We start from the raw sequence: 25996 nt of genomic DNA, 5'->3' as shown, positions 1-25996 counted from the left end.
CCATTGTGTTATTAATAGACTTTTGTGGAGAAGACTAGGGAGGAAGCTTAAGGAAACTAGCTGTAAAATACAATTATTTATTGTTTATATTTTAGTAATAAAAATTATGCTGGTGTGCTAAATGTGTAATATATGATAATATACATAAAAAAATTCTACCGTATGTACATATTTTTTCACAAAATAATGTTAGCACAGGAGGGCGCCATTGTGTGCCGTGTTTTATTTTAATGGACGCGCGCTCCATTGAGCCGTCCGATCGATCCACTGCCACACCAGAGCTCTTAAAATTGCCAACGTGATGTGCAAACAATCTTTTTTCTTTTCTTTTAGGCCTTACTTATAATAGATATATACATACATATGTATTATAACAATATATATAATTCACTTAGTAATTATATAAAATGAAGTAATATGATACAAGTGTAATACTAAAATCCATCTTTTTTTGCAGTTGTGGCCGTGGGGTAGAATAGCATGAGCAGAGGTGCCTGAGGTGGCTTGCATCTGTCTTAGCGATCAGGGAGAAGGCTTGGGAGTGTGCGCACAGCTCCCACAGCACGCGTCCCCTAAGTGCGCACAGCCCCCCACAATGGCCCACGCCCAACCCCCAACTCCCTCCTCTCGCGCACAAACCCAACGCTTGCTGTGATTGGTGCGCGGCTGCAGCCTGCTCTCATACAGTAAGTTGTTAAAGTCTTTCTCATTCGTTCAGCATTTCTTTGTATCTTTGTCTGGTTTCTGAATAGACTATTTATGTGAGGCTACAAGAATGCTAAGAACATAAACTAAAATTTTGAAGAAAACTAAAAGCTTCATATTTGCTTATTCCAAGTGGTAATTAAGCATCCATATACAAATGAGATGCCTTTTGTTTACTACAAGGATTTAAGTTCCCACGCGTTTGCATTGTCCAATTGTTTGGTGTTGGTTGTACACAGTTGTTCCTCTGAGTCTTTCAAATTGCAAGTATCATTTTGAATTATTACTTAACTAATTACAAAAAATGCTCAGATTTTTGTGAACCTGTCATCACTCATAGCCTGATCTTTTTTATGGATACCCATACAATAGGTCTTGGGGGCTATTGTATGGGGCCCCTCCCACAATAATGAAAGATGATTAGACCAGCCTCTCGTATGGTCGTGATGACAATGGTAGAGCACCCAGTGTGAAATGTCTTACCTTCCCTTTTTTTCCAATATATTTCATCAAGTTTTAGTATATTTAATAGTTTTCTGTCAAAGAAACCATTCCTATATCATATATTTTGAGAATAAATCAGTGAATCTTTCTGGTGGCTGCCTAACAACGGAGGAGATTTGCGGTGTTGTCGTGTGCGGTCGCGATCGATACAGCAGATGTCCAGCAGGATTGTGAAGGGGAGGGATTGGGGGGTGGAGGCCATGTGGCCCCCTGACCATTAGTGCAGTGCGACATCGATTTTAGGATTGAGATGCGTAAATACTTGGGGAGAGGGGGAAGTGGAGTGGTGGGGGGTGGGAGGTTAGGGCTTGGCTTCACTCTATTGGCGTTGACGGTCGCAGGTTTGCCTGAGCCAGCATCCAAAGGGCACCACCACCTCTAGCTGAGGATAGACTCTGCCTCTGTGAACTGACCCATCGAACCCTTCTTGTGTGGATCTTTGTGAGCCCAGCTGCTTGACCCTTTTGTGCTACTGATTGTTACGCTTATACTTCAGTTAACCTGTGGAAAGGATTATAAATTAACAATGGGTAAGGATGAAGCTATGGTTGTGGAGTTCGCTTAGAGTTATCCCTCTTGGCGTCGTTTATCATCGATCGAATACGCGTTCTTGTGCGCACGCAGGATTTGAGCCGAAAGGGTCGTAGACACAACTCGAGGGAAAAGAAATTTCTCAAACGTATCTGCAGTAGAACATAGCACTTGCTGGATTTTTGGGTCTTCACAGGATGGCAATGATGGCATTTGCAGATTCACAAGGTATAGATAATTCTTTTTTTTAGAAATTTAATATTTTTAGCAGCATAGTCTGGTAAAAACTGTAGGTTCTTTGTTCACATGGTAGGAGTAAAGTCAGCCACTGTATTGCCCTAAGTATTTAGAAAGATATAGACTGACCCTAAAAATTTGGGTCTCAATTCTTGTTTTTCCATAAAACTATGCATGTTGTAAAAATATTGGTTTTATATTGTTTCTTGCTATTTCATATTTTTGAGTGAAGTAAGATTCCGTGGGAAATAGTGTGGCAGATAAATAGTATAAGATGCAGTGCCAGTGCTTGTTTACTATATAGCCCATATCCCAATGGTAATATAATATATATATATATATACAGTATATATATATATATATGTATACATATATATATATATATATATACATATATAATATATATATGTATATATATAATATATAATATATATGTATATATATAATATATATATATATATAATTTTTTTTTTTTTTTTTTTTTTTTTTTTTTTTTTTTTTTCTGGGTAGTTAATGTGCAAACCTGTGGTGAATTGAGGGAATGTACATTATTAAGTGCAGTTTTATGATTGTATATTTTGGATTGAGTGAACTTAAGGGGAAGACGAGATGGAAGGATGGGGTGAAAGGGTACTAGGGTAAAAGGGGAATGCCCATTAAGCAAGGAAGGGAGAGGGCAAGAGATAGGTGTGAGTGGAGAAGTGGTTGTGAATTGATTAAGTGATACGGCCCTAAGGGATTTCTCTTTGTCTTCTCTAATTACTCGTAAGTAGACACAGGAAGGTCACCATGTAATGGAGCAGTAGGGGTAAACCAACTTCAATTGTTGGGCCATGCTGTGTTTTACTGCATTGCCTCTGACCCAGTCATTGGGCAGGGGGTAGAGATTGCCTTTCATCCACAAGGAGCTAAGATAAAAGGGAAACAAATAGGTGTGGGATGGATGAAGGATGGGTGCATGCATTGGCTGCCCATTTGACAGTAGACAAAGGGGATGCTTACAGAACTTATGGCTGGGGCAAATTGGTCAAATATATTGGGAGTTTTTTAGAATGGGAAAGGTAGTTGCATGGGAGCTCGCCCAGAGAGAACGTGGGGACTGGATACAGTGTGTGAGTGAAGCGATGCACTTTCTGTTATATGCTCCCTATTGATGATTAATCTGTGCTTTTCAGTAAATCATGTATGGTGAAAAATCAATTGGCACAAGTTTTTAGGTTCAACCTATTGGTTTACAGAGAGGTGCACATATTACAAATTTCAGTTGCAGAGTCTTAAGTGATACAGATATTTTTTTAGAAAAGCAGGGATGGGAGAGGGTAAAAGGTATGTGTGAATGGTTGTGAATAGATGATAAATTGACACAACCTGAAGGAATTTCTCATTTGCTCTTTAAATTTCTAGTGGATGAGGGGAGAGGGTCAACATGTAATGAAGTGGTGAAGGCAAACCAGCCTCAGATGTTAGGCCCAGCTTTGAATATGCTGTGCCTTGGTTCATTGCCTTTGACCCAAATGGTGTGGGACAGGAATGATCTTTTACCCACAAGGGGCTAAGATAAAAGGGACAACAAAAGGATGAGGGGTGGGTGCATGATTTGGCTGGGCCTCCTTAAAAACTTAACATATCTGTCTTACTGCAAATGTAATCTCCTAAACTACTAGTCCTCCCCAACTATCTCCTTTCTCCTCCAAATCTTTTCAACTCCTTCCATGCACCCTGCTGACTACACTTAAAGATTGATCCATCTAAACCTACTACATTCATACATGTCCCCACTTCCCCTATGCACTTTTCCAGTCCACTTATTCCCATAGTCATGCATTAAACAATCTCACCAGCCATTCCACTATAATGACTTCACCCTGTGTCAGACATTCCACATGACAATCATCTAACCTAGGTGTTTTACCAGCTTTCATCTCATTCATTGCAATGTGTATCTCTCTGGCTCTAGCCTTATCAGTCTCCTCTCCCATCACTGTCATTCTCATGGCATCCCCCATGTCACAGTCAGTGCCACCTTATCTTCCTCTACATTCAACAACTTAAATACTTTTCCCATCATCCTTTCACCACCTTTTATTAACCCCCTCCATACACTGATGCTGATGTTGGCATCGTGAGGCGCGAGTGGGTAAACAAAAATGCCGATGTCAGCATCCCGATTATATATATTTTGTAGTTGTAACTGAGTGACCCCCATACTCTGTGAACAGGCTTGATCGTGTTTTCTGTTGTTATCAGCATTCAGAGTGAAAGAGAACAAGTATTACAGCTGTAATTTTATGTTTTATAACACATCTGTTGTGATGCATCATTGTACATCAGGCAGCCTAACACTGCATGCAAGAATTCGATTTGTATTGAAAAGGTTCACATCAGTTACCTTTCCCCTCTCTCTATTTGACTCATTTCTCCATACTCTCTTCTCTACCTTCAAAACATCATTTTATTCTTTTCAATATTCTCTATCAAATACCTATCCTCTTCTCAACCTAACTCACTTCTCAATACTACTTTCGCTCCCTTCCAAGACATCTTTTATTCTTCTCAGAACTCTCCATGAAACATGAACCCCACCTCATACCCCTTCTCATGGTCTCCTTCACCTCTCCATCCCACCATTTACAGATTTTCATTTGCTGGCTGAGCGGGTTAGGGCATCGTTACTTGTGGTGAAGGTCGAGGCGATGGCGGTTTGAATCCTGCCACTGGCGAAGTTGATTCAAGGGCATGGTTCATTAAATTCTATGCTACAAAGTCCTCTGTGAGGGGCACTGCTCTAGCCTTCTGATAGGGGGAGTTTGTGATGTTAAACCATATCATCATCATCCCTCCTATTCTCCTCATCCCATACACTGTCACTTTGTCCCCAAAACATACTCTTTCTCTACTTCCACTTCATTATCTATCACTATATACCATATTTATCTTAGGTTTGCCAGGCATTCTTTTTCTTTCTCCATTGTATTCAACTTCCTCATTTTAGTACCTCTCTGCCACCCTCCCTTTACCTTTTTCCACTTAAACTCAATGTCCCTTCCACCAGTTAGGGATCAGACAATATTCTCTTCGTCCCATAAACTGTCACCTCATCCCCAAAACATATTTTTTCTTCTATTTCCACTTATTTATTTTTCACTATATACCATATCTCTCTCAGGTTTGCCAGGCATTCTTTCTCTTTCTCCATTGCATTCAACTTCCTCATTTTTAGTATCTCTCTTCCACCCTCCCTTTTCCTCTTTTTCCACCAGTTAACCACTTCAGTACAAGTCAAATTATCGCACACAGCATCAGCTGCTATATGTACGATGCATCACACTACTCACATAATAAAATATAAAGCCACTGCTGTATTAGTCATTCTCTTTTACTGTCAGTAATAATACATACATATACCAAAGGCTTTTTCCCCCTTACACGGGGGGTAGCCAAAAAGAAAAAGGCATAGAAATCACTCCCACCCATTTAATTTCCCATATATTCCACTCCCCTCCACCCTCCACCCTCCCTCCCATCTTGGCACTTCCTGGATGACAGGTCATCCCTGCATCCTGTCCACTGCCCTGGGTCAGTGGACAGGATGCAGTAATAATAAACACAGTATTAATAAACACAGAAAATGTGATCAAATCAGTTCACAAAATCCAGAGGTAACTCATGTACAACTACAAAAAATATATAATCAAGACGCTGACACTGGCATCCTCGTGTACCCACTCGTGCCTCACAACACCAATGTAAGCGTCATTGTACTGAAGTGGATCAGACAATCCACTGACCTTTCCTGTGAATATAATTACACCCAGAATTTTTCCTATCCTTCTTGTAGGCACCACTACATAATCATTATAATGTTCTGTCAACAGCCTCCTCAACATAACAAGCAACTTTGTGTGATATAACATTGTGCTCAATTACCCACCAAGCACAAATAGCATGGAAAAACCATACATGACCTCCCCTCAGACCACTTCCCAATAAATGTTACCATTGAACTATCTGTTTACCTAAGGGTCCTCTTTATATATATGTATATATATATATATATATATATATATATATATATATACATGTATATATATATATATATCGTCGTCGGCATGTACTCGTATCTGAGTATCATAGTTTCCAGTCCCAATAGAAGGTTGAATAGAGGAGGGGGTCATAAGAGGTTAGTTATTATTAGGGTAGTGAGCCTTCTTATGGCTCGTAAGGCCAATTCATGCCCTGAACAATCAAGGGCATTGATCACACTGAATCGTGGGAGGTGGTTGTGGTTGATTTGTTCTTTCTGCCCGCTGCTGTCATTTAGCTACCACGTTGGCTCTTCTATTCTCTTCAAAGAGGTCCATGCCCACTTTAATTTTGTTTCTCCACTCGTTCCTGTCATTCGCTGAAGCTTCGAAGGTGTTTGGGTATATGTTAGCTTCCTTGAGGGATTTCTTGAGTTGGTCTTTAAATCAGAGCATAGGGCGGCCTCTAAGGCGATCACCTGTATTTAACTCTCTGAAGATAATTTTCTTTGGTTGTCTTATATATGTATATATATATATTGTTCTTTTGACCAAGTCAAAAGGCACATACCCACTCCCACAAATTTCATACCCATTCCACTTCCATCCACCACCATTTCCTCCCTCTCATCTTGTGCAGGTAAAGTAAAACCTATATACAAGAAAACTTTCATGTATTTAAAAAGATTAGAATCGACAAGAATACACCTAGCAGAAATAGAAAGGAAATTAGCTACTTCTACCATAGACCAAGTTCCATCCATTAACAGAGCCAGCAAAAGATATATTCCAACAGGCTACTGGGAAAAATACAGCCTCAACTACATACTGGTGATCTATCTCTGTATATTGAGGCTCTCTTGTGAGGGAGGTAGCCAGCCAAGGCATGCACCAACTCTCATCCATCACCCATTTGTTTTTCTTTTAACTTGACTTCTCATGAATGAAGGGTTATCCCTGCCCATTGCTCAGGTCAGAAGCAATGCAGCAAGACAGCACATCCACAGCAGGGTTCCACTACTTAATTTACACAGGAGCTCTCCCACCTCATCCCCTTATGCTAAAATAGAAAAGATGAGGAGAAATCCCTTTTGTCCGCATCTATTTATAGTGTGTTCACAACCATTCTTGACTCACACCTATCTCTTACCTTCTCCCTTCCCTGTTCAACAGACATTCCCCTTTTACTCAAGGTCTCCCCTTACCCTATATCCGTCCATTTCATTCTCATTCTTCCCCTCCATTTCACTCCATCTATCTCTTTCCACATATTTCTTTTTGCTAGTCTTTCCTCATTCTTTCCATGTACCTAAACCAACCCATTAGTACTGTTGGCCAACTCCCTTTCCACCCTCCACACTCCCCTTCATCTCATTCCTCACCCCATCCATCCTTGTAACCCCCACCATACTTTTCATACTCTTCATCTCATTTGAATTTCTCTTCTCTGCCTCCCTTGAATTCCAAGTTTCTGACCCATACAGTGTCATAGGTACAATCACTCCATATAATCCTCTTTCCATCCATCCCCATGTACTTGTTTCCAATGACACTTTTCATTCCCCCAAGACACCTATTTGCTTCCCTCATTACAGTTTACTTGTATCCCTTCTCCCCCACTCTGTGTTATGTGTGACTCCCCTAATCTCTGTAAGACTTGCTTTCAACTTACTGCCACCCTCACTTTTTATTTATTATTATTTTTATTATTATTATTATTGTTATTATTATTATTATTATTATTATTATTATGATTATTATTTTTTTTTTATCTTGTTATTTCACTTTTACCCACACTTTCATCTTCATCCTATCATATACTTCTCTAAACTGTCACTAATCACAAAATACTTTAGACCCTCCTCTAACCCAGCCACAAACACAATGTCATCCACAAACAACAACTGGCTCACTTTCCACTTCTGTCCACTCTATATCTAATCAGCTCCAATCCTCTACCCATCACCCTTATATTAACCTCCCATATTACTTCATCATATACATATTGAGCAGCTGTGGTGAAAACACAATCCTGGCATAGCCCCACCTTCACCTCAAACCATTCACTCTCACCATTCCCAACCCTAACACAAGTTCTACTATTCATGTAAAAGCATTTGACTACACTTACAGTTTTCTCCCTGTCCCATATATCTGCAATACCTCCCTGTTGACTCTGTCATTAACCCTCTCCAGGTCCATAAAATGCCCAAAAAATATCCCTACCTTTTCCTAAAAAATTGATCCAGAAACCTTCAACTTTTCTTAAACCCACATTTCCTCAATAATTACTCCCAGTGTTTCTCTCCCTAAGAGAGAAAAATAAATTAAAATGCATACAGAAGCCCATAGAACAAGGAAACAAAGGGCTACAACAACTTAGATATCAAAAAACTAATAAAGAACAAGACAGAAAATGGGGGAAACCACACAAATACAGTATATGGGAAAACAAGTATAGAGAACTATGAAAACCAGAAATTAAAAAGTCAATCTTCCCCCTATCCATCAAGTATTTAGAGCAGTGGTTCTTAACCATTTTCACAGTCCGTACCCCTTGATATTTTCTCGTACCCCCATCCAATACAAATACAAACATACATACATATACCCAAGGCTTTTTCCCCCTACACGGGGGTTAGCCAAAAAGAAAAAGGCATAGAAACCACTCCCACCCATTCCATTTCCTATATATTCCACTCCCCTCCACCCTCCTCCCTCCCTCTTATCTTGGCACCTCCTGGATGACGGGTCATCCCTGCATCCTGTCCACTGCCCTGGGTCAGAAGCAGTGTCGCAAGACACAGCGCATCCATAGCAAGGCCGCTTCATAAATTCGGCGACCCCCCCTCTCCATCCCCCCAAATACAATGTAAATATATGAAAAGGATTTGTGATACAAGCCTGGCTTTGCTTTCTCATTGTAAATATACAGTACCATTGCACTGGCTACCATGTCTCGTACCCCCAGGTTCAAGGTTTTATACCCCTTGGGGGTACAGGTACCCCAGGTTAAGAACCACTGATTTAGAGCAACCCAACCAATACCTCACCAAAACAACAAAGCAATATCATTAACAAGTGATGATATGATAGGGTTTAACGTCACAAACTCCTCCCAGCGGAAGGCTAGGATGGGGCCCTTCACAGAGGGCTTTGTAGCTTTTATCAAAAACAAGTTTCAAACCCAGAACTCCAGAAAATAGAAAAATAACTAGATATACAAAAAAGAAATAAAACTAGAAACAGATGCCACATCCTCTTTTCCAACAAAGGTGTGGAAGGGGCACTAAAACAAAAATTATTTTCAGTTCAGATATGGGAGGGATAACTGTGTGTATTTACCAAATTGTGATGCACAAAAACAACTATACTTGTGAGATCCTGTCACCTGAACTCCAGTTATCATACAGTGCTTTAATTAAATACATATGTAGTATTTGCATTTTTGTGTGTGTGTGTGAGTGAGTGAGTGATTATAACCACTTGAGGTTCTCACTGCTATGCCAAGAGATAATTTTTGCCTGACTTGTCTCCCCCACCCCAATTATGGGGCTCTGAAAACTGCAGTCATGTTGCCTCCATTTTCTTCAGTCTTCCAAAGTTGGTAGTCCAATTTTTCCAGGTGTGTGTGTAACATATTGTTGGAATGGAAAAAAAATATATATATATATATATATATAAAAAGTGAAGAAAGGAGAATCTAAATATTTCAGTTGCAGTCTTCTTCAGTAGGCACAGGACCCTCCTTTTTACTCTACTGAAGAAGCTTCAGTTAACTGTCAGTATATATAGATTTTTCTTTTCTTCACTTATCTCTCTCCTACATCCTCTCTCTCTCTTCTCTCTCCTTTCCTCTCTCTCCTCTCTTCTCTCTCCTTTCCTCTCTCTCTTTCTCTCTCTCTCCCTCTCCCTCTCCCTCTTCTCCTCCCTCTCCCTCTTCTCCTCCCTCTCCCTCTCTTTCCCATCTCCCCATATCTCTTTCTCTCCCTCTCTCCTATCTTCTCTCCTCTCCTGTCTTCTCTCCTCTTTTCTCCTCTCTTCTCTCCTCTCTTCTTTCTCTCCCCTCTTCTCACCTCTCCTTTCTTCTATTCTCTCCTCTCCTCTTCTTTCCTCTCCTCTCTTCTCTTCTCACTTCTCTTCTCTCCTCACTTCTCTCCCATCTTCTTGCCTCTCTTTTCACCTCTCCTCCTCTCTTTTCACCTCTCCTCCTCTCTTTTCACCTCTCCTCCTTTCTTTTCACCTCTCCTCCTCTCTTTTAACCTCCTCTCTTCTCACCTCTCCTCCTCTCTTCTCACCTCTCCTCCTCTCTTCTTCTCACCTCTCCTCCTCTCTTCTTCTCACCTCTCCTCCTCTCTTCTTCTCACCTCTCCTCCTCTCTTCTTCTCACCTCTCCTCCTCTCTTCTTCTCACCTCTCTTCTCTCCTCTCACCTCTCTTCTCTCCTCTCACCTCTCTTCTCTCCTCTCACCTCTCTTCTCTCCTCTCTTCTCTCCTCTCTTCTCTCCTCTCTTCTCACCTCTCTTCTCCCCTCTCTCTCCCCTCTCTCTCCCCTCTCTTCTCTCTCTCTCTCTCTCTCTCTCTCTCTCTCTCTCCCTCTCTCCCCTCCCTCCCTCCCTCCCTCCCCCCTCTCTTCCTCTCTCTCTCTCTCTCTCTCTCTCTCTCTCTCTCTCTCTCTCTCTCTCTCTCTCTCTCTCTCTCTCTCTCTCTCCCCCCTCCCTCCTTCCTTTCCCCCCTCCTGCTGTGGTGTTTTCTTGTGATTTGAAATTTGTACTGCTATATTTCGTTCTAGTGATACATGTTAATAGGTTGCCCTAGATGGAACCACCCCACAGAGGATGCAGAACACCTCCTATTACTATGACCTATGATAACAAGACAATGTGTCTTCCATGAGTGACTTATGGGGGTCCTGCCCAGAGGCTGTTCCCAGTTACCTGAAGGCCACAGGTTTTCTGCAATAGATACCTGGGGTAACAGACTGCAGATTGACACACATGCATGCACACACACACACACACACACACACACACACACCTACACCTACACCTACCTCTGTCTCTCTCTCTCACTCCAATATATGTGCTGTAAGAAAGATTTATATTGGTATAAATGGATAAAAAAATCTCATTTTTATTTTTACAGGGTGTATTCGCAATGGTGTATAGGGGCAGGGCGTGGTGCAAGCTGCATAGCGGCTGGACAGAAAGATGAGCAGCTCGCCAGTTGTGTCCACGCCCGGCCATGAGGCACAGGACCCTCCTAGGCCTTCTCAGGGGGCTCAGCAAACCCCAGCAGGAGTGTCCAGCCCCACACCACCCTCACAGCACTTTCAGGGTCACTGTTTGGGCCCTGTTGACCCCAAGGGCTTTCTACAGGGGGATTGGAAGGATCCACGTCCTCCAGTACCAGGTGGAGAGGACCCGTATGGGGAGGAGAAGGTTGATGGCAGGGGAGGAAGGCATTGGGGGGAAAAATCCTCCCACCACTGCCTTCAGTACAGCCCCCAACTACATCCTCAATTTCAGGGTAAGCTGGCAGCATTTATTGATTAATTTTGTCTATTTTTTTTTTTTTATGCCCGCTAGTGGGCATATCCTTCCAAAACTGAAGGGCTTCAATAGTCACAAAATGCAATGATGGATTCATTCTTGGGGAACTGTGACCACTTCAAATGTCTTACACCAGAGTTTCTTTGTTACTTTTGAAATAATTGATTCTGAAAAATTACTTTGCAAGTCTTGTATATATTTCATGTATATGTATATGTGCATAAGCGATATTACATCCAATGGATTTCTGGCATATATTGTGATACTACACTTGGGAAGATTTTGTTTCCCAGCTTTTAATGGTCAGCAGGTATGAGGTACTTTCAAAGTCTTGGGACTGTGTGGTTTGAATATATACTTACATACTACATTCATTTGGTCTTGTTGACTGAGTGAAGCTATTAGGTAAAAGGTGTACAGATATTTGTTTGTGTAATTAAAAGCATTCTTTGACTTCTGTTTCAGTGGAGGGTTATGAGGGCTGTGGCTGTGCAGAGGTGGGTTCCCCATGTGAAGGATGGACCCCGCCTTGTGTGCGCTGGTCTGAGTCCCTCCGCCAGCTCTTGGAAGATCCTATAGGTGTCCGGATGTTCCAGCAATACCTCAAGTCCGAGTGTGGGTCTTGTGAATCTCTGCACTTTTGGTTCGCATGTAATGGACTCAAAAAAGCAGAGGATTATTCACAGCTAGTAACCATCATCTGGAAAAAATTTATTAGGAATTATGCGGTCAAAGTTTCTCCAAAGACATATACAGAAATTAATGACAAGGTCAATTCCAAAAGGAATATAGATAAGAATATATTTGATAAAGCTCAGCATGAAGTGGAAGAGGAGATTGCAAGGACTACATACCCTAATTTCCTAGAAAGTGACATCTATCTACACCACCTGTCAGCTCAGCAGACAGGGGGTGCCGAATCCCCCAAAGTATTAGACAGCTCCCCACCCATCCCCTCAGGGGGAGGGGTTGGTGTCCTACCCACCCTCCATGAAGACTTTGAGCTTCAGGGTGGAGGGCATGCTGAGGCTACTCACATGCGGTTAACTCAAGGTGCCCTGGCAGCTACAGTGAGGCAAAGGGCCAATGTAGATCGAAGGAAAACTGAAGCATGTGATGGGTAAGTTGATGACTATGTCAGAATCTTTTGTTGTTTTAGGGCAGTCAGTAGTTTTAAGGAGAGCAAGTGTGAAGGGATGTAAAACAAATTTCATTATTACAGTGAATATGGGTACCCTTTATTCACCAATATTATCAAAAGATAATAACTGTCAAGACAGTTAAGAATGTGATAAGATAGTTTTCAAAGATGGGTTTAAAAAAAATGTAGTATGTAGCCATCTTGAAAACTTCATAACCAAAAATCTTTACTTATATAATCAGATACATGTCCACACAGGATTTAATCAATTGTATACATTAGTAGTAACTCCTCCAGTACCATGGTACAACATATAAGTTTGTTATAGTGAGTAGTGGCAGATTTGTTCAGTGGGGGAGCAGATCCTGCACTGATGGGATTTTAACCCCTTCCCCATTAAAGATAATGCCACTGAAAAGAATAAGATAGCTTGGTGGCTACCAAAATAAAAGGTCTCTTTGGTATAGGAGAGGTTGGTTGAACTAGGTCCCCATTTTTACTAAAATGCCAGTTGCCAGCCAGAAGGACCTTTCAGTTCAGAAGAGGTTAAAAGATTGAAGCCTTATTCAGGCAAGGTCTTGCTCCTCAGTTGAATGAAATTGTTAGGCATGCACTAAAGCAAAATTCATGCAATGCACATGCCTCAGCCACAAAATTATTTTTTAGACTGGTTGAAGATGTCAACTGTATTATTTTGATACATCCTTGGAGAAAAAAGAACTTGTGGTTAAAAGTAGAAACTATAAATACACTATAAAAGTTTCACTACCTGAGAGAGAACACAGCTTGTGGCTGAAATTGATCCATTTGGACATCCATATGATGAGATTAGATTGATCCCTTGAATCACTTAACTCTCTCCTGTATAAGTTAGATACTGGACTGCAATTCAACTCTCCACACACTTTTGTATGCCATGGCAGCTGAAATAGTCTACACTGATTTGTCTCTGTTTTTTTTTTCTGTTTGTTATTTCTTAATAAGCTTTGTAATTATTTTATTTACTTTTATTTGTTTATTTATTTATTTTTTCCATTGCATGATTTTGGCACTGCACTGCTGTATCACCTTTTTAAAGTGAGATCTTGATCACATTTTCATTCATTTCCAAATATATGATTTGAGAACATCTTCACCATAGGGGAGCTGTTTTCTTTTTTATGTTTACTTCTGCATGATTTGCATTATATGCCCACGAGTCTTCGATTTGTATTCTAGGCAATATTTGCATGGCAGCTATAACGTTCCTGTCAACCCCTACCATGCCACCTACTCCTCATGTCATGTCGTTAGTCGACAAGACTCTGAACTTCAGAGTTTGAGTTCTGAAGCTCCTACTGATGATACTTTGTCCTGCACTGACAGTTCAGTGTAAGTATTGGTACTGTAGAACTGTGGTATACAAATGCCGTTCATTTAGAAATCATATGTAATGTCTTGTCATCCTTTAGGTATGTCTGCATGTTGATGTGATTTTCCTTAGTCTACATGCAATATGATATTCATTATGTATGTATGGAAGATTAAATGAAAAAGGTGCTGTATATTAAATGCTATTTACTGACAAGAGTTAGGCCTTCCAGGGATGGAATGCCTCTTGGTCTTGGACGTCCCATGAATCCAAAGTACATGAAACGGCACTATCACAAAATGCGTGAAAATGCACGTCAGAACCGTGAATTAGCCATGGGAGGTCTGATGGCTCATGGAGGAATGGGGCTTCTCCCAGGTCCCAGTAATAGTGCCAGCATTGCCTCCAACCATCCACCCTCCAGTGGAGGACACAGCTTTCCCTTCCTGCCGCGAACACACCGCATTCGCAAGGAATCCATCCCCAACATGAAACCAGAGGAATTTGCACTACTACTCATTGAAAAGTTGGAGATGGTTAAGCGTGATCAGGAGGCACAGGAGAAGATGCAACAATCCTTCAAGAAGATCCAAGAGGTACTTTTTGTCTTAGTCTTCTTTTTTTACACACTGAAACATTTTATAGATTTTGGTGCAGTTAATGCCAGATAGTTATATTCATAGTTAGTCCCAAGCCAAAATGATACCATGATCTTGATGCCCCAGTCAATTTGGGGTCCATTCTGTATATCGGTGTTACCGTATTGGATGCAGTATTACATTATAGTTTCCACAGGGTGATGATGTATCAGATGAGTACCGAAGACAGCATGCCTTCAATAGTCTCCCACCCGCTCTACTCCTTGACAAGTTAGTGCAGAAGATCTCCATTGAAGAGACAGACAAAAGCCAGTCTATATTAGGTGAGGTGCCCAAAGATTCATCATGTAATCTTCAACATGAATGACCTTACTTTTACTCTTTTGTCTCATACCTATCTCATTTCTCCCATTACCTTTCTTGCATATTCCTCTTCTCATCCTGCACTCTCTTCCTCCACTCTTCATTCCTCTTCATCTTGCTCTCATCTGAACCTCTTATATTTTCTCTTTTATTTTAATTTTCTTGTAATTCTATTTCCTCTGATGTCGCCTTCCTTTCTTACACCCCACATTTTTTCGTCTCTTCACCTTAATTCATTCTCCCCACTCATTCTCTCAGAACTTTCTTAATTTTTTCCCCTCATTGTTGTGAATTAGTCTATATATCTATAAACCAAAAGGCTTCTTTCCCTTGATAAGGGAGGTAGCCATTAAAATTAGAAGTTAATCAATTTAATTTTTCATTTTAGACGAGCATGTTTCACGTGTATGGGAAGATAGCAACAATGAAAGCCCTGCACGGTCCCCAGGCACCCCACGTGCTAAGTCACCCCCCAGAAGAGTTCCCCCCAGCTGTAGAAGTCAACATCCCAACAAGGTATGATTGGTTTCTCTGGCCAGCTCATTTGAATGTCATAACTATAGATTTTAAATTAAATCATGAAACTGCATGTCTGTTAGTAATTCTGTGCAGTTGTCCCCCCATGTATTACAAAATATAGGAGATTTAATATTTTAAGCCCAAGTTCCTTTTGCCATGACTTTTCATAGATGAAAAATAGAGTGGGGGATCCCCATGCCTTTTTTTTTCAAATTCAAAACTTGGCAGAGGTAACAGCAAAAGGTGTCATAATACCTAAGTTATGACTGCTTCCTTTCTACAGTGTTGCCAGATGTTTATCATTGCCCAGATACTCTCATTTTCTGCAAAAATGGGACTTTTGGTTTTACATGAGCAGACTACTATAACAATTAATATTTTTAAAACTTACACAATAATGGTATTATCCAATTATAAAAAAAATATAGTTCTACTTTACAAGGAAAAAGGAGATCATGAATGTAGAAGTTTTAGATAGTTGGAAAGGGATATGGGAGGGGTTAACTGAGAGGATTAGGAAGTTTTTGGCTTAAGATAATGTTATATATATATATATATATATTATATATATATTATATATATATATATATATATATATATATATGTATATATATATATAATATTTTATTTATCATATTTTATTTGTTTATTATTAATAATGGAGGAGAAATAAAGATGAAGTGAAGGCAGTTGTTAAGAAGATGAGAGCAGGTAAGGCACCTGGGTTGAATGGGTGTCATGCAGAATGTCTAAAACAAGAAGAGGTACAGTGATGGTGGACTGGCTGGTGAGGTTATTTAATGTTTGTTTAAGAGAGGGTATAGTACCAGAGGACTGGAGGAGTGCCTGTATAGTTCCACTTTACAAGGGAAAAGGGAACAAATGTGAGTGTAGTAGTTTCAGAGGGATCAGTTTGTTAAGTGTAGTTGGGAAGGCTTATGGGAGGGTCTTGATTGGGAAGATTAGGAGAGGAACAGAGGGAGTAATTGGCGGAGAACAGTGTGGGTTTAGGACAGGTGTGGGTTGTGTGGATCAGATTTTTGTGGTAAGACTGAAATGCGAGAAAGATCTAGGCAAAGGTGAGGATGTTTTTTTTTTTTTTTGGTGGGGGGCTTTATGGATTTGGAAAAGGCTTATGACATGACAGTGTAGACAGGAAGGCACTGTGGGAGGTATTGCCGATATATGGGATAGGACGAAATCTTTTAAGAGCAGTAGAGTTTTTATGAGATTAGTAGAGCTTGTGTTAGAATCAGAAATGGAGAAAGTGAGTGGTATGAGATAAAGATAGGACTTCCCCAGGGATGTGTTATGTCACCTTGGCTATTCAATTTATATATGGGTGGGGTGGTGCAAAAGGTAAATACAAGGGTAATGGGTCGGGGATTGGAGATGGTGAAAGAAAATGGAGAAAAGTGGGAGATAAGCCAGTTATTGTTTGCTGACAACACTTTGCTTATAGCAGGATCAGAGGAGGGATTAAGGAAGTAAATGACAGTTTGGGAAGGTGTGCAAAAGAAGGAAGTTGAAGATAAATGTGGGATAAGGTGATGAGGTGTTCAAAGGAAGAAAGTGGCAGCAGAATGGAAGTATTAAGGGAAAGAGACTGGGGGAAGTGGATAATTTTAAATACTTGGGTGTAAATGTGGTGGGAAAGGGAGGAGTGGAGGTGGAGGTAGAATGTAGATTGAAGATTGAGAGAAGCAAGTAAATGCATTGGGGGGATTAAAATGTGTAATGAGAAATAGACATTGCATCTGACCTAGGACAGTGGGCAAGGTGCAGGGCTGACCCATCATCCTGGAGGAGCCAGGATAAGAGGGAGGGAGGGGGGGTGGATGGGAGTGGAGTATATGGGGATGGAATGGGTGGGAGTGGATTTTATGCCTTTGTTTTTTGGCTCTCTCCCTTGTAAGGGGAAAAAGGCCTTTAGTATATGTATGTATATACATATACTAAAGGCTTTTTCTTTCTTTGTGGTGGTCTTTTTTATGGATATGGAGTAGATTTATGACAAAGCTGATAGTTATAATGGGAGATGTTGTATGGGATAGGGCAAAAATGTTAAGGACAATCAAAAGTTTTTACAAGAATAGTAAGAGTTTCTATTGGGGTTGAAAATAGTGAGAGTGAATGGTGTGAGGTGAAGGTGGGGTTGTGCTAAGGTTATGTAATTCACCATAGTTGTTCAACATGTACATGGGTGGGGGTGGTGTAGGCTGTAAGCATAAGGGTGATGGAAGGAGATAGGAGAGAAGTGGGAGGTGAGCCATTTGTTGTCTGTGGATGACTCTGCACTTGTAGTTGGGTCAGAAGAAGGTCTAAAGCAGTTAGTGACAGAGTTCAGGAGAGTAATTGAAAGAAAAAAGCCCAAAGTAAATGTGGATAAAAGTAAGGTGTTGTGAAGTACAAGGGGTAAAGGTGCTAGTGAGTTCGAGGTCGTAAAGGAGAGAGAGGTTAGAAGTGAATATTGGATTTAGGGGCACATGTAGCAGGGAATGGAGGAGTCAGGGTGGAGGTAGACTAGAGTGAAGAAGCAAGTAAATGTCAATGGTATTTAGGAGAAGACTGTATGAAGTGGTGATTGTGCTTATGACACTGGGAGGGACAGAGACTTGGAATATAAACGAGTCAGAAAGAAGAAATTTAAATGTGTAAGATGAAGTGTTTGAGAAGTATGGTGGGGTAACAAAGATGGAGAGAGTGATAAATAAGGAAGTGGGGCAGAAAGTAGGGGTTGAAAGGAAGCTGGCAGGTAGGGTCGATGAAATAATACACTACTCGCTCACCTGTCTTACAGGTGAAAAGCAATACAGTAAGGCATATATACATATATATATATATAATATTATTATTATTATTATTATGCCATAGCTTCTTTTCCTCCTTATATGATTATCATTATCATTTTAAACTGTATTGCCCCTCCTGTGTTGTCAGTGTGCTCTTATAATTAGCACAGAATATGGACTGGGATGTTTATATGTTTCAAAGATGGTACTGCATGATATGTCTTCACTAAGAGTATATTTCATTCCCTTGTGATATACCAAGATATTATAGACCAGGGGAATGAATTAATAGTAGAATCCAAGATGATGTGTCAGTGTTCAAAGTATGTATATAGTAAATCAGTTTGTGTAATTCCAGACTGGCCTATTACATTATTTCTCCCTATCCCCTCTGTACCCATCCTCTGATAACTCCAAGTATTTTTTTACTTTGTCATATTTCAAAAATATGTTTAGCCCTTGAGCAGCTATTTTGCATTTTCTATATTAACTGTTATCACTTTCATTCATCACTCAGGCTTCACTCTACACATAATAATTAGCACTATACATCCTTTCAATTTTTCATACTGCTCTCAGGGCACCTACATTCTCTGTCATTGGTCCCCAGCTTGGATCAATATCAGTGCAGTGAAGCACATCTCTTCTACACCAGTGCCCAATAGTTTGAGCAGATTTATCTTCACCACTTCAATGTATGGCAACCCTATCCATGTTCATTTGCAATAAGTTATGAATCTGTTAAAAAGAAAACCTCTTCTGGCCATGTCATCCAAACAATGTTTCCTTCCATTCCCTCCAGTCTCTTGCACTCATTTTCTTGTTCAACAGACAGTCCATGTGCATTCAAAGCTCACTTCATCTATCTCATTCTTTTCCTTCCCAAACTTACTCCTTCCTCTTCTTTCCATGTTTTCTTTACTAGTCTTCATTTGTTCTTTCCACATGCCCAAATCACCACAGCGTTTTCATATTTACCCTATCCAACAGCTCCCTTCTCAGCCCCACCCTCTGCTTCACCACCACAATTCTCACTGTCCATTCTTGTAATATACATATATAGACAACATATACCAAGGGCTTTTTCCCCCTTACAAGAGAGGCAGCTAAAGTCAAAGGTATAAATCCACTCCCACCCATTTCATCCCCACATACTCCACTCCCAATCACCACCCGTCCCTCCCTCTTTTCTTGGCTTCTCCTGGCTAATGGGTCATCCCTACATCTTGCCCACTGCCCTGGGTCAGAAGCAGTGTAGCAAGACACAGCAAAGCCACTTCATTTAATCGGCGAATCCCCCCTCCCCCTCTCCTTCCCCTCATGCAGAAAAAAAGTAGGTGAGGAGAAATCCTTTCAGGCTGCATCAAAATATCATTCATACATACTCCCCCACCCACTCCCTTCCTAGCATTGTAGCATCATCCATACACAACCATTCTTCACTCACCCCTATCATCTGTCTTCTCCCTTTCTTCCTCAACAGACATTCCCCTTTTTCCCAATGCCCCTTTTACCCTTTCCATCTCACCCTTGGTTGCTCCCACATGTTCACTCCTTCCACCTCTGCCTTCCATGCCTCTTTTACTAATATTTCTTCGCTCATTTTTTCTGTGTCCAAATCATCCCAATACCCTTTCATCAACCCTATTTCCCAACTTCCTTTCCAACCCCATTCTTCTCCTCGCCTCGTTTCTCACCCTGCCCAGTCTAGTAACCCGCACCATACTTCTCAAGCATTTCATCTCAAACACATTTAAATTCTTTTTCTCTTCCTCTCTTATGTTCAATGTGCCTGTTCCATACAGTGCTGTTGGCTTAATCACCCCTTCATACAATCTCCTCTTAGCATCTATTCCCAAATGTCTTATTTCTCATTACACTTTTTAATTCCCAATGGTATTTACTTCTCAATCTACATTCTACTGCCACTCCTTCCATTTCCACCAGATTAGCGCATAAGTATCTAAAGCTATCCACTTCCTCCAGTCTCTCTCCTTTAATACTCACTTCCAGTTTGCTGCCAAGCTCTCCCCTTGTACATCTCATCACCTTACTTTTACCCACATTTATCTTCAATTTCCTTCTTTCACACACCTTCCCATACTCTATCACTAACTTCCTTAATCCTTCCTCTGATCCTGCCACAAGCACAGTGTCGTCAGCAAACAACTGGCTTATCTACCTTTTTTCTCCATTTTCTATAACTCTCCAATCCCCGACCCATTACCCTTGCATTTACCTCTCACACCACCCCATCCACATAGAAATTGAACAGCCAAGCCAACATAACACATCTGTGGCAAAGTCCCACATTTACCTAAAAACACTCACTCTCTCCATTTCTAATTCTCACATAGGCTCATTCTTGTAATACCCATTTTATTTCTCTAATATTTAATTTCGAGAACTTTCTCTCCCTCTCCTTCTAACTCCCTCACATTCTCTCCTTCTCTCTCCCTCTCTCTCCTCCTCTCCCTGTCTCCCTTTGTCTCCCCCTTACCCTCCCCCCACCCCCCTTCCCTTCCATATTTCCCACTTCAACTTTTGGGCCTTATTAAAGATAATAGTAAAACAAAACAGCTCCTAAGAACTCGCAAACCAGAACAATGGTTTAGACAAAACAAATGGCAGCCTCCCCTTTGAAATTGGGTCGCTATAGATCTCCTACAAGAGACTTGGGTCTTTGGATTGATTGATTGGAAAGATAATAACTCACTGGAATGATCACCAAACAAGATGATTTGGAACAGTTTTACTTTTATACATACTTAGTTTAATGTGTGCCTGTGTATGCAGTATTATATTCTGCCATTTTGTGTGTAAATGTGCTGAAGTATAGATCAAGGATATATATGAGAAGTTTTGCCCCGGTTTGCCAGTGTATGCAACAGGTTTGTACTTTTAGGGTATGGTCCTGGGAGGACTGAGCCATCCGTCCATGTACCCTGGGCACCATCTCCACCAACCCCCTAACCCCTACAACACCAAGACCTCGTCACATCACTCCCGAAGGAAAGACAGGGTAGGTTTCCACGTTTGCTGCACCCTAATTACTGTTTGCTGCATGAAACAAAGTGCTGGTCCACTCTTCCAAGGGGAATGTAGAGTTGTGAAGAGTTTCTCCCTCTTTTTTATTATTTTATTTATTATTTATTTTTTTATTTACTTATTTATTTATTTATATATATTTTTTGTACTTTAGTGTGAAATTTCTCCCTGGGTTGGGGATGCCACTACTATGGCAAAATAGGGCATTCCATCAGCATCATTCCCACTAAATTTTCTTGTTACTCTTGCGAACTTGAGATTGATTTTCACACACTTAATTTTTATACACTTAATCTAGAAATGGCAAATTGCTAAGATGTACTTTGAGAACAGTGCGGACAAAAGTGAATTTAGATTTATCAAGACTTAGTTGCCATTCATATTGCAAAATTTTCATACCTAACAAAGAAGGTGAATTGTTTTCATCCCAGTTTTTCATCTTATTTTGGGGGCCTTGTATTACTTGAGTATGAAGACCTTCAGTATGAGAATCCGTTGTTTTTCGTTGTTACTTCCAGGGCCCTGATGTATATTCCATATTTTCTTCTGATTCTGGAAATGTGCCTGACTTCTATGATGGGCATCTGCTTCCCAAATCGCGGTCCATGCCAGATTACATGGAAAACTACGCAGGTATGTGCACAAGCCCAGCGCAAGAGCTTCTCAGTCACTTTAAAAAAAAATCACTGGCAGAATGATTTGTGATGAAGACAAGAGGGGAAGCGAAATGGAATTATCTTGTAAAGGAATGTGCGTATACTGTAGAGATGGGTCACAGTCCAGGAATTTAAGCAGTTTTTGAAGATGGTCAAAAGGTTTCTCAATATAGCTTGCCTTGGAAATTTTGTTGTTATAAGAAATATATCATTACAAGAGAATTATAATTGATAAATAGGAATGGGAATAGTGTTACATAAGCCCAGCCCTTGCCTACAAACACCATGTGCAGAAGTAATGTTTTTATTGTGTAGTTGTACTCTGTATTTAGTAGTATCTGGGCGTATTGCTTCAATTTTCTCTTTTTTTAACTCAAGGATTTTCATATTAGTGTGAGAATATTTGTTTTATTTGCTTGTAGATCAGTGTATGGAAATAGCCATTCATTATGTTAAAAGTTGCAAAATAAGCTTTAGTTGTAAATGCATTTGTTATTTTTCTTGTTGTTTTTTTTAAAGAAATTTTGTTACCATTGTTGATCTTTAGTACATGAATTTGTGCTCGAGTTTGTATGCTTGGTTGTTATGCGCTTTTATTATGTAGGATGTATAAATAATGTCACTATTTCTAGTAGAGTGTAACAAAAGGAACCAAGTAGCTGAAATTTGTTAACTGAAAAGGTTTTGATGAGCTGGAGATTTAATTTTGTGAGACATGCTAATTGGGCTTTGATAAAACTAGTACTAATATATTTAACATTTCTTGTATTTACAGACCTACAGTGAACTTGGTTAACCCTTTCTTTGCTATTAACAATTTTGCACTTGTTCTGACTGCCCCAGTGATTTTATTCAGCTGAGGAAAATCTTTGCACTGAAAAGATTAAGCCCATCTTGATTAACCCTTTCCCTACTGTTGATGTGTACATTTGTTTTGACTGCTACTAGTTGATTTTATTCAGCCAAGGGAACCCCCTGTACAACAAAAGGTGTAACCGTAGCATAAAAGTAGGTAGGGGGAAGGTGGTAGTGAAATGGAACCAAATTTGTGTGTAGAAACCTTAAAGTTCGGTGTTCATCAGGTGGCAGCAGTGATGGTGGCAGCAGCGGTCGGCGTCAAGGGTCCAGCAGTCGCAGGTCGGGAAGCAGACGGCCTCCTGCCGAGTTGACTGACTCTGGGGTTTCTGTAGTATCAGACTCCTCCATGGCCCCCTCTGCATCCTCCACTGACAGGTAAATAGTATATTTTTTTGTTCATTGATTTGAATATAGTACAATGCAGTGGATGAAGTACATGCAGGTCAAAGTTGGGGCCAGGGATCAATGATAGGCACCTGCATGAAGTCAGTGTACTGTTGTCCATCTGATCTTATTGGTAGTGATGTTATTCAGTTGAGATATCCATATATATATATATAGTGTGTGTGTGTGTTTATATATATATATGTAAAGGGGAAGAGGCCTTTGGTATATAGATTTCCTCTTCTTTTTTTTCTCTCCTTTTTTTTTTCTTTTTCTTTCATTTCATTGGTTTCTTTTCCTTTTCTTTTTCTTTTCCTTTCTTCTTACTCCTTTTCTTTTTCTTTCCTTTTCTTTTATTTTTATTTTCCTTGGGATAGGGATAGGACTAGGAATCCTGCTACCTGTAGTCCCAAAGGGGACATTCCTGAAAAAAGTAAAGGCATAAGAGGGTCTAGGAATTTTCCAACCAGTACCCTAAGGATTGGGTCTATTAATGTGTGTGGATGTGGTACAGATGAGAGTAAATGGGAAGAGATAGGCAGTATGTTTGTGAGAAGAAAGATGGATATGTTGGCACTGAGTGAAACTAAGTTGAAAGGGAGGGGCAAGTGTAGTTGGGAGGTTCTCAGGAGTGAAGAGAGGACAAGGGAGAGAAGGGGTGGTTATACAAGTAATTGAAGAGATGGGTAAGTGTGTAGTGGAGGGGAAGGAGGTTTCTTCAAGGTTAATGTGGATGAAGATGAAACTGGGAAGGGCGATGCGGGATTTTGTAAGTGCATATGGGCCTGGTAGTGAGAAAAGTGTAGAGGGAAGGAAGGCTTTTTGGATGGATTTAAATCAGTCCATAGAAAGATTAGGGAGAAATGTCAATGTAGTTTTATTGGGAGACCTTAATGCTAGGGTAGGAAATTAACCAATAGATGGAGTGATTGTGAAGTGTCTAGTTCCAGGAAAAAATTGTAGTGGAATGATGATGGTGGAGATGTCTCGAGAGTTGACAATAGCAAATACATCGTTTCAGAAAAAAGTCGAGCATAAGTACATATGGGAGAGGGTAGTGGATGGAAGGGTGGTAGATAGAGCATTAATGGACTATATAATGGTAACCAAGAGTATAGTAGGAAGAATTAAGGATGTACATGTTCTAAGGGGAGAGAGTAAGGGAATATCAGATCATTTTCTGGTGGAAGGTAAGTTGAGAGTGGAGGATAGGTGGAGAAAGAGGAAAAGGGCAGAAGGTAGGAAGGTACTTGGAGTGAACTGCTTAAATGAGAAAGAAAAGGAGGAGTATAAGAAGCTGAGAGAGGAGTGGGAGGGGAGGGTGTGAAGAATAGAGTAGAACTAGGAGTGGATGAGGAATGGGGATGGTTCAAGGAGGGAGTCATAAGGAGTGCAAAGATCGTGTGTGGAACAAGGAGGGCAGGAGGAAATAGAAAAAAGGGTAGTGAGTGATGGGATGAGGAAGCAAAGAAGGGTGTAGAAGAGAAGGAAGCTTTCATAGATTGGTTACAAATTAGGATGAGGGAATCGTATGAAAGGTACAAAGCAAAGAGAAGAGAAGTAAAGCATAAGATAAAGGAGGCAAAGAGGAGAGCAAATGTGAAATGGGGTAAGAGTATGATGGAAAATTTTGAAAGTAAAAAAAAATGTTTTGAAAAGAAATTAAGAGAGAGGCAAATCAAGTAGAGAAGAAAGGGTAAAAGGTGCAGATAGAGAGATGATAATGGAAGAGAAGGCAATGAGAGGAAGATGGGCAGAATATTTTAGGGAGTTGCTAAATGTAAAGGAGGATAGGGAAGGAAAGGTAGTTGCAGTGGGAAGTGCAAAGAAAATGACCGTGATGAGTGAGGAAAATGGAGGAGAAATAAAAAAAGATGAAGTGAAGGCAGCTAAGATGATGAGAGCAGGTAAGGCACCTGGGTTGGATGGATGCCATGCAGAATGTCTGAAAAAAAGGAGGTACAGTGATGGTGGACTGGCGGGTGAGGTTATTTAATGTTTGTTTAAGAGAGGGTAGAGTGCCAGAGGACTGGAGGAGTGCTTGTATAGTTCCACTTTACAAGGGAAAAGAGGAGAAGTGTGAGTGTAGTAGTTTCAGAAGGATCAGCTTGTTAAGTGTAGTTGGGAATGCTTATGGGAGGGTCTTGATTGAGAGGATTAGGAGAAGAACAGGAGTAATTGGTGAGGAACAATGTGGATTTAGGACAGGTAGGGGTTGCGTGGATCAGATTTTTGTGGTAAGACATGTGAGAAAGCTATAGGAAAAGGTAAGGATGTTTTTTTGGGCCCTTATGGATTTGGAAAAGGCTTATGACAGGTAGACAGGAAGGCACTTTGGGAGGTATTGCAAATATATGGGATAGGCAGAAACCTGTTAAGAGCAGTTGAGAGTTTTTATGGGAGTAGTAGACCTTGTGTAAGGATTAGAAATGGAGAGAGTGAGTGGTTTGAGGTAAAGGTGGGCCTTCGTCAGGGATGTGTTATGTCTATTTCTTATTACACTTTTTAATCCCCCAAGACATTTTTACTCACTTCTCTCAGTCTACATTCTACCTCCACCCCCACTCCTTCCTTTCCTGCCACATTCACACCCAAGTATCTAAAATCCATTTCCTCCAGTCTCTCTCCCTTAATACTCACTTTAATTTGCTGCCACTCTCCCCTTGTACATCTCATCACCTTACCTTTACCCACATTTATCTTCAACTTTCCTCTTTTGCACACCTTCCCAAACT

The 25996-nt window shown here is 40.5% G+C and overlaps 1 protein-coding gene across 7 annotated transcripts in view; it reads left to right on the top strand.

Annotated features, from left to right (window-relative positions):
• The window catches only part of Axn (protein axin), a 219550-nt gene that overhangs the window by 173195 nt on the left and 20359 nt on the right, over positions 1-25996 (top strand). For 5 of the 7 annotated variants that reach the window (XM_076207939.1, XM_076207892.1, XM_076207900.1 and 2 more), the window contains 10 exons: positions 458-686; positions 11144-11527; positions 12016-12670; positions 13910-14062; positions 14275-14638; positions 14838-14964; positions 15393-15520; positions 21221-21337; positions 21882-21996; positions 23102-23252. In XM_076207939.1, the coding sequence (XP_076064054.1) occupies positions 11209-11527; positions 12016-12670; positions 13910-14062; positions 14275-14638; positions 14838-14964; positions 15393-15520; positions 21221-21337; positions 21882-21996; positions 23102-23252 (2129 nt within the window). In that variant the 5' untranslated portion in view covers positions 458-686; positions 11144-11208. Of the gene's footprint in view, positions 1-457; positions 687-1646; positions 1969-11143; positions 11528-12015; positions 12671-13909; positions 14063-14274; positions 14639-14837; positions 14965-15392; positions 15521-21220; positions 21338-21881; positions 21997-23101; positions 23253-25996 lie in introns of those variants that run through there. The other 2 variants (XM_076207929.1, XM_076207947.1) reach the window with 2 other exon arrangements.

This window comes from Oratosquilla oratoria, chromosome 2, assembly GCF_046742065.1.
Source record: "Oratosquilla oratoria isolate Oo_2021 chromosome 2, ASM4674206v1, whole genome shotgun sequence".
Taxonomy (NCBI): Eukaryota; Metazoa; Arthropoda; class Malacostraca; order Stomatopoda; family Squillidae; genus Oratosquilla; species Oratosquilla oratoria.
This window is presented reverse-complemented; position numbering and strand designations above follow the sequence as displayed.